This window comes from Agrilus planipennis, unplaced genomic scaffold (assembly GCF_000699045.2).
Source record: "Agrilus planipennis isolate EAB-ADULT unplaced genomic scaffold, Apla_2.0 scaffold232, whole genome shotgun sequence".
Classification (NCBI taxonomy): Eukaryota; Metazoa; Arthropoda; class Insecta; order Coleoptera; family Buprestidae; genus Agrilus; species Agrilus planipennis.
In genome coordinates this window covers 26588-36182 of record NW_020438990.1, presented here as the reverse complement: position 1 = coordinate 36182, position 9595 = coordinate 26588, and the positions used below count along the sequence as shown (strand labels likewise).

General features: G+C 33.4%; 1 protein-coding gene across 1 annotated transcript; it reads right to left on the bottom strand.

Moving 5' to 3' along the window:
• Positions 1-2550: 2550 nt before the first annotated feature.
• Positions 2551-3810, bottom strand: LOC112904768. The gene is made up of 3 exons (XM_025975678.1): positions 3724-3810; positions 2838-3045; positions 2551-2743 (listed from the first exon to the last, which is right to left on the bottom strand). Exons 1-3 carry the CDS (start codon positions 3743-3745, stop codon positions 2551-2553), a joined length of 423 nt encoding a protein of 140 aa, XP_025831463.1. The 5' UTR covers positions 3746-3810.
• Between the last annotated feature and the right edge of the window lie 5785 nt (positions 3811-9595).

The window sequence follows — 9595 nt, the reverse complement described above, 5'->3', positions numbered from 1 at the left end:
TTATGAATACGAACCATAATTATACTAAATCTGCTGCTATGCAAAGTATTTCGTTGACAACGTCAAGTATGTCAGTGAAGTTAAAGAAAATTATGATTTTTATTAATTATGACATAATGAAGAAAATGATTTGTCAATATCTGTGAAATGTATTATTACATTTACTTTAAATTAGGAACATTTTTAGTAGATTTAAGAGATTTTCACTACAAGTAAACTGATAGATGACGTGGGACTTCAATGGATTTATCAGATTCAAAAAAAGAAAATTACCGCTCAATAACTTGACAGAAATTAACCAATTGAAAGGAAATGCTACGAAATCTTTGACTTTCCGTTTGTAGATGGCGCAGCATGAAAACAGCTGAACGAAGAGAGCTATTATTGAAGACAGAAAACGAAAACAGAAAATCTGTCAGTTTCGTTCGTGCTGTAATTGTGTGAAGACGATATCGTAAGTGTTTTAGTGTTACTGCAAAATGGCGTTCAATGGAGATGGACCTCATAATAAGCGGCAAAGGACAGAAACTGACCAAGGAAATAACAGAGTAAGTCCTTGATCTTCTGTGTCTTTCCATGGCGCTTTCCTTTTAATTGAATTCTAGTTCATCATACATGTTTAAAACATTTACGTGCTTGGCAGCGCCAAAGCCAATGGTAACGTTTCTATTTAATGATGTTATCAACTGTATTTTTTTTTGTTTATAAATAGTCGATGCAAATAGATAAGGCCGAAAAAATTTCTGCTTGCCTGTACCCGAAGACATTGCAGGAATTTTTTAATTTTTTCATCGTATGCTGCTACCTTTTTCTGTTATGTTTTCAACTCTTTAAGCATTTTTAATTGGAATTTGATTTTCGAGGTGTTATTAATTTTAAATAATAATACGTTTTTCGGAATTGATCAATCGGAAGCCAGTGTGTTGCCTATAGTTTTGTTTTTTTTTTTGTAATCGGAAGTGGAAGCAAGTGTGTTTTGCTCTTTGTGATTCACCGCCGTTTCTCACGCCGCCACAAAACATACATAATATAAAAGGTCTGATGTCCTTGATATTATTATTTTTTGGCAAGAAAGCCACTGTAAATTTTCAATAAAATACCTGCGTTTATATACAAATTCCTGAAATCTTGCCGGCTCTGGCCGATGACCCAACCAAGGTTAACAAGATGCAGTTCAATGTAATCGAAAAAGACGTGTCTCCTACACGCTTGTTAGATAAGAGACTGCTGTCTCTCGTAATTTCATAATAAATAGTTTTTCATAACGTTTTTTGAATTACTGCAGTTGATTTGATTGAAAAGCCTCGTTAGCAGAATTAATAGATACCTGAATTATTTAGTACCTACCTATCTACATCCAATGGTTAAACAATAATTAGGTACTTATATTTTCGTCACATTCATATTTAAATGCTTAGTATTAAGTAGCTAAATATTTATTAGTCATACGCGCAGAAAGTTTGGCTGTATCCCAAAAGTACAAAGCGCATTATTTTTACAGTTTTAATTGTCTTAGTTTTTCGACTCACAACATATAGACTCAAGCCTACCTTGTTTTGAAAACCTTATCAGTTTGCTGCAATTTGGTAGCAAAAGTAAACAAGAACCACTGGTGGTCTAATCGAAATACAACTGATAAAAGTACATAATGTCACGTGTTTGTTATTAAATTGTAAACAGCCCATCGCTATAATACAATTCACAAAATTGAGCTATTAGAGATATTTTATCTTACCTCATCTCTATACCAATTTTAATTTTTGTTTTCTTTTCTGTTTTTTTTTATGATAACAAAAACGTTAAAGTTTAGAAGATATTGTAAATAATTAGTTGTGAAGTGTGTGTACGTCTAATAATATAACATTAATTAGCCTTTTTACTTCAACGGAATAATATACAGCCTGAAAGTCTGGTCTAAATATTGAAAGAATTTTTGAAATCGGATGAGTAGTTTTCAGTTTATAGTATGTGCAGATTATAAAAGTATATTACCATAATACATTGTGAGTTATTGTTTAATTGTAAATAAAATTGATTTTTGATTGTTGATGAATGTGCCGGTCCAATACGAACGAACGGTAGCACAAATAATACGCGGTCCGCCGGTTGGCGGTAATAAAATACAAAGTGCTAATTTACGCGTCCATTACAGACGCCATTTAGCATCGTACGCAGCACTACAAGATGTCAGAATTATAATAAACACCATTCCTTCATTTGTTTGGTCTATTTGTTGCGTTCATTTCAAGTGTGAACGCTGAATCTGGATTATTTCGAACTTGAACTTCTGGAACGTGAAAGACGGATGAATGAAATCAGTTTTTGTATTTTAGTCGGTCTTTGTCTAGTTCTTACGGTTAACAATAATGTCAAGACGAAAGAATAAGGACACAAAAAAAAATTATTTTGTTTTTGAGGCAGGCAGGTACATTCAGACCCGTTGTAAACCACCCTTAATACTTTAAGTTAGAATGTTTGCCAAGTTGAAATTCTGTAATAAGTTGAGCTGTATTAAAAAAATTTGGGTCTTCATTTATTGTGTACTTGATGCTAGCGACTTTTGATGAAAAATACTGTGTGGATTTTGACGTGGATTTCACTTCTTAAACGGTGATTTTTGTAAAAATTTCGAGTTATTGTTNTTTGCAAATTTCTCACATACTTCAATGCATCTTGGTAACTCATTTGTGATATGGTTTTGTAATCAATATTCAGAGTTGAACAGCTATCTGATACCATATCTCTAAATAAGATAATATGATCTTTTCGTTTCAAATTTTTTAAAAATTTTTACGACAGAGTTTTATAAGAAAATCTAATGTGCAATGCGGACATACGTTGGAGCAGATATATTTCTAATTTGTTCGGGATTCCAATCTTTCGACTCTAGCTCGGGTATTTCGCATCTGATTGTAAATTCTGATAATATTTTCATGAAGGGTCCTTGGGTGGTTTTGTAACAAAACATGGGAAGGGCGGCAAGCACCATGATAACAATGAACCAAGTAGAACAGTTCTCCTTGTTATCTATAAGGCTGTTGTTCCCTGGGGAGTTATATCTCGGCTTATTTGAGCATTGTGAAGGCGAGCAAGGAATTAGTGGTAGATTTGAACCACTAGTAGTATGGCTTAAGGTTTTTCTTGGAATTGGCTTAAAATTGCCCTAATATGATATCAAACCTACATGAAAAAGTCATTGATCGTAAGCAATTAAGCAAAAATTAAGATTAAGATTAAGGCTTTTATAGGGCATGTCCTTTACCTGTCGAAAAACCTTTTGACATGTTGGGATTAAAATTAAGAACAACTGCCAAATGATAAAGTCCATTTACTTAGAGAAAGGTACACTATAGCTGATCGATGTGCGCGGACTCGCTTAATGGGCGTAACTGTTAGAAGTTGTTTACGGCGTCGGAGGCTTACGATTGGGCTTTGATCGGAAACGATCGGCCATATTCCGGGGATCCTCCTACGACCGATATTCGTTTGCACGCATCGTCCACGCTGTACCTTTCCCTAAATGAACGGACCATTGAAAAAATTTTTTTTCTTGTTCCTATTTATTCGTTAAAGTGAATTCTTACCTTCATATTTCAATGAAAATTTCATTTTTAAAGATATCTATTACAATTTAAACATAAAAACTAAACGTTGCTGTTCAAATAATATAAATGCATTTACTGATTTCTACAAAAAAAGAAAGTGATTTTATGGATAACATACATTCACTAATTTCCTGCCCCATTTCTGTGGAAGATTTAGAGGCAAAAGTTTTCCTTTTTCTTTCTTTCTATAAAAAAAATAAGAAACATTTTTAATTTCCTCTCATTTTATGAATACGAACCATAATTATACTAAATCTGCTGCTATGCAAAGTATTTCGTTGACAACGTCAAGTATGTCAGTGAAGTTAAAGAAAATTATGATTTTTATTAATTATGACATAATGAAGAAAATGATTTGTCAATATCTGTGAAATGTATTATTACATTTACTTTAAATTAGGAACATTTTTAGTAGATTTAAGAGATTTTCACTACAAGTAAACTGATAGATGACGTGGGACTTCAATGGATTTATCAGATTCAAAAAAAGAAAATTACCGCTCAATAACTTGACAGAAATTAACCAATTGAAAGGAAATGCTACGAAATCTTTGACTTTCCGTTTGTAGATGGCGCAGCATGAAAACAGCTGAACGAAGAGAGCTATTATTGAAGACAGAAAACGAAAACAGAAAATCTGTCAGTTTCGTTCGTGCTGTAATTGTGTGAAGACGATATCGTAAGTGTTTTAGTGTTACTGCAAAATGGCGTTCAATGGAGATGGACCTCATAATAAGCGGCAAAGGACAGAAACTGACCAAGGAAATAACAGAGTAAGTCCTTGATCTTCTGTGTCTTTCCATGGCGCTTTCCTTTTAATTGAATTCTAGTTCATCATACATGTTTAAAACATTTACGTGCTTGGCAGCGCCAAAGCCAATGGTAACGTTTCTATTTAATGATGTTATCAACTGTATTTTTTTTTGTTTATAAATAGTCGATGCAAATAGATAAGGCCGAAAAAATTTCTGCTTGCCTGTACCCGAAGACATTGCAGGAATTTTTTAATTTTTTCATCGTATGCTGCTACCTTTTTCTGTTATGTTTTCAACTCTTTAAGCATTTTTAATTGGAATTTGATTTTCGAGGTGTTATTAATTTTAAATAATAATACGTTTTTCGGAATTGATCAATCGGAAGCCAGTGTGTTGCCTATAGTTTTGTTTTTTTTTTTGTAATCGGAAGTGGAAGCAAGTGTGTTTTGCTCTTTGTGATTCACCGCCGTTTCTCACGCCGCCACAAAACATACATAATATAAAAGGTCTGATGTCCTTGATATTATTATTTTTTGGCAAGAAAGCCACTGTAAATTTTCAATAAAATACCTGCGTTTATATACAAATTCCTGAAATCTTGCCGGCTCTGGCCGATGACCCAACCAAGGTTAACAAGATGCAGTTCAATGTAATCGAAAAAGACGTGTCTCCTACACGCTTGTTAGATAAGAGACTGCTGTCTCTCGTAATTTCATAATAAATAGTTTTTCATAACGTTTTTTGAATTACTGCAGTTGATTTGATTGAAAAGCCTCGTTAGCAGAATTAATAGATACCTGAATTATTTAGTACCTACCTATCTACATCCAATGGTTAAACAATAATTAGGTACTTATATTTTCGTCACATTCATATTTAAATGCTTAGTATTAAGTAGCTAAATATTTATTAGTCATACGCGCAGAAAGTTTGGCTGTATCCCAAAAGTACAAAGCGCATTATTTTTACAGTTTTAATTGTCTTAGTTTTTCGACTCACAACATATAGACTCAAGCCTACCTTGTTTTGAAAACCTTATCAGTTTGCTGCAATTTGGTAGCAAAAGTAAACAAGAACCACTGGTGGTCTAATCGAAATACAACTGATAAAAGTACATAATGTCACGTGTTTGTTATTAAATTGTAAACAGCCCATCGCTATAATACAATTCACAAAATTGAGCTATTAGAGATATTTTATCTTACCTCATCTCTATACCAATTTTAATTTTTGTTTTCTTTTCTGTTTTTTTTTATGATAACAAAAACGTTAAAGTTTAGAAGATATTGTAAATAATTAGTTGTGAAGTGTGTGTACGTCTAATAATATAACATTAATTAGCCTTTTTACTTCAACGGAATAATATACAGCCTGAAAGTCTGGTCTAAATATTGAAAGAATTTTTGAAATCGGATGAGTAGTTTTCAGTTTATAGTATGTGCAGATTATAAAAGTATATTACCATAATACATTGTGAGTTATTGTTTAATTGTAAATAAAATTGATTTTTGATTGTTGATGAATGTGCCGGTCCAATACGAACGAACGGTAGCACAAATAATACGCGGTCCGCCGGTTGGCGGTAATAAAATACAAAGTGCTAATTTACGCGTCCATTACAGACGCCATTTAGCATCGTACGCAGCACTACAAGATGTCAGAATTATAATAAACACCATTCCTTCATTTGTTTGGTCTATTTGTTGCGTTCATTTCAAGTGTGAACGCTGAATCTGGATTATTTCGAACTTGAACTTCTGGAACGTGAAAGACGGATGAATGAAATCAGTTTTTGTATTTTAGTCGGTCTTTGTCTAGTTCTTACGGTTAACAATAATGTCAAGACGAAAGAATAAGGACACAAAAAAAAATTATTTTGTTTTTGAGGCAGGCAGGTACATTCAGACCCGTTGTAAACCACCCTTAATACTTTAAGTTAGAATGTTTGCCAAGTTGAAATTCTGTAATAAGTTGAGCTGTATTAAAAAAATTTGGGTCTTCATTTATTGTGTACTTGATGCTAGCGACTTTTGATGAAAAATACTGTGTGGATTTTGACGTGGATTTCACTTCTTAAACGGTGATTTTTGTAAAAATTTCGAGTTATTGTTGTAAAGAGCAATTTTAAAGAAATTGAGGGGTTGAAGTCAGGATTGGGTGTATCGTCAAAATTGAAGAACGATGAGTTACATTGTATAAGATCAGAAATCAGAAAATAATCTTCTTACAAATGAGATCATTCAATACTAAGTTTGTGGGCTCTAATCTAAATGAAAACCTACTTCAAGGGCTTGGATTTTGTATTTAACTTCACTTTGTTACTGTATTCGTGATGATTAAGTTGATATTTTTTTTTGTCGATCAATTAAATTGTGTCTTATTCGTTCTACTTTTTAGCATTATAGCCTATCAGTTCACTTGGACATTTCCTACACGAAATATCTCGTTCTCGTGACGGCAATTCTTTAAAGGGGTGCGCCGTGACGCCTTAGATAGACAGATGCCGTCGTTTGTTGGTTAGTTTAAAAGTTTAGGGATTATCTAAAATCGTGTCAGTTTATTACGTCTCAAGCTTGACAACGCTTTAAGTTTGGGAAAAGTTTGTTGTCGTCACTTTTCGATCGAAAACATCGTAAATTATGATCTACAACGTAGAACGAATATTAAATTTGCATTTTTAAGATACTAATTTTGCAAAAAGGAATTTAATAATTTTAAAAGTGTCATTTATCTTCATAAATCATAAACAGCTTGGCACAAAACTGAAGTTACAATAATTGTATTTCATGTTAAAAAGTTTTAAGATTTGAAACCTGTTTAAACGATGCTTAAGTGTAGAGGTGAGGAACAGGCAGTAGGGTAGTTTTACTGACGTGCGGGGTTCGTCGTGCCCATCCACCTCAGTTAGAAGCCAGTTCAATGGAATGCATGTCTGAATTTTACCGAAACCGCTGTAGAATAATATAACGGGGTAGAACCGTCGTTAAGTTATTCCATGGTGCCTGTACTCGGAGCATATAATGCGCCTTTAAATTTTAAAGTGTCAACTCGTGCGACAGGGAGAATACACTTTTACCGATACTTAATAATCCAACTTGCAAAAGTTGGTCGTCGAAAACGGGAAATGTTGTATACAACTGCTTGTACAGGAGTCGCCGACTTTGTCTACATTTTATTGACGCGAAACTCTTAAAATACTGTATAATGAATATCGAAATTGTCACACCCCCGCCGGCAACAATTTTTCCCTCATTAATTTGAGGTAGCGTGTAGTGGGTAAAAAAAAAATGAATTTTCAGAATAATATTTCTTATTAAACTAACTCACTTCTAATAAATGTCTAAATTGTATGTATGTTTAGTCAAAATTTCTTCCTCTATGTGGGTATCTGCTCTGCATTTTCGTTTTCTGTTTCGTCCTACTGACTGGCAATTTGTCAAGACAGGCACTATCCCGACCAGATTCTGTTTTACTAGGACTTCTCCTTTCCATTTTATATATGACCTCAATCAGGCATTAACCAGCATAACCATTTCACTTTTTAGTCCTTATATAGATACTGTATCTGAATCCTTTTACGAAATTCCCTGTTAAGACTAAGATGGCCCTGATGTGGATACTCTATTTCAAATCTTAAATGGTATCTTTGCCTTTCTAGCCTGATTTAACCTTCATACGGATATGCTACCCTTTTACCCCATGTCATATGAAGATTGACATTACCCTGACGTGACCATCCTATATCAATGTCTTTAAAACATTCCCTATTAAGACTGATATAGCCCTGTTGAGAATGGCCTATTTCAAATCTTTAACCGTATCTATGGTTTATGTAGCCTGATCTAACCCTTAAACTCATAATCTATCTGTTATGTTCTTTTAGGGCATGCCTTATTAAGACTGATGAGACCTTATTTAAACCCTTTTACGCCATGCCTTATTAAGACTGATGTGGCGTCAACATGGAGACCTTATCTAAACAGTTTTATGACTGGCTCTGCTACTCAATTCAAACCTATTTAGTTCGATCTGTCCCTAATGTCGATACCTTGACTGAACCCTTTTACTACTGGCTCTGATGAGGATACTCAATTCAACTCGACAGTAGTATTCCCTGTTTAGTCTAATCTGACCCTGATGCGGAAACCTTCTTCTAAACCCTTTTACGACTGTCTCTGATGTGGATACTTGATTCAACTCGTTAACAGTTTTTCCTATACAGTCTGATATAACTCTAACGCAGATACCTGATCTGAACTTTTTTACGGTGTGCCCTATTAAGACTGATGTGGCCCTGGTGTGGATACATTAACAAAAATCAAACCAATGAGGGCCAGCAAGAGTAAAAACAATTTTGTAAAACGTATTTGAAAAAGTTTGCAATTGATATTGGAGGTACACTTTTGATTTCTATCGGAAGGTATTTGTTTAACCATATGGATATGGAATACAATTACATACTTATATTTTAAGATTCATACTCAATCCGGCCCTGGCTTTTACTTTACTTTCTCAGTTTCCACCGAATTGTTTTTTTTGAAGTAGAAAAAAAGACCATTAAATTTGTTAGGTGGCTCTTGAGTTACAGACAAAAAAATGTATACACAAAAATTACCTCTCATGTTCTATTACTCTTTATAATAATGGCGATAGAACATATATTTTATTTATAGTTTAAAAGTTAAGTTAATAAAAATTAAAACCAAGAGAAACTCCCAACATTTTTAATTATTACTGGTTTTGTATATGGTTGAAATTCGACCAATTTGCATTCAAATCGATACTTCAACTGGTTCTTGGTTCTTCTTAAGTTGATTTACCGATAGTTTAGGCATTATAATATAATCGATAAATATTAATCGAAAGTGCAGTTATTATTTGTTTTTTTTTGCTATTGCTTCAGGTTCACCCATCAGCTAATTATGGTAGTGGTGATGAACCACGTCGAAAAAGACCCGACGATTGTAAACCAAATCACATTTTACTATTCACCATCATAAATCCCATGTATCCAATAACAGTGGTAAGTATTATTAGTATTAGTACAAAGTAATTTAGTATCTTGTTGTGTATATTTACAACACTTGCAAATGCGTATGTATGTTTATACACAGATAAATTATTTAAAGGTTAATTTTCGTGACCTAAGTGTTAATTAATAAATAACCTGCGATTATAACTAATTAAATGGCGGAAACCGGTTTCTCGCATACATTAGAACAGCAGTAGGTAGTA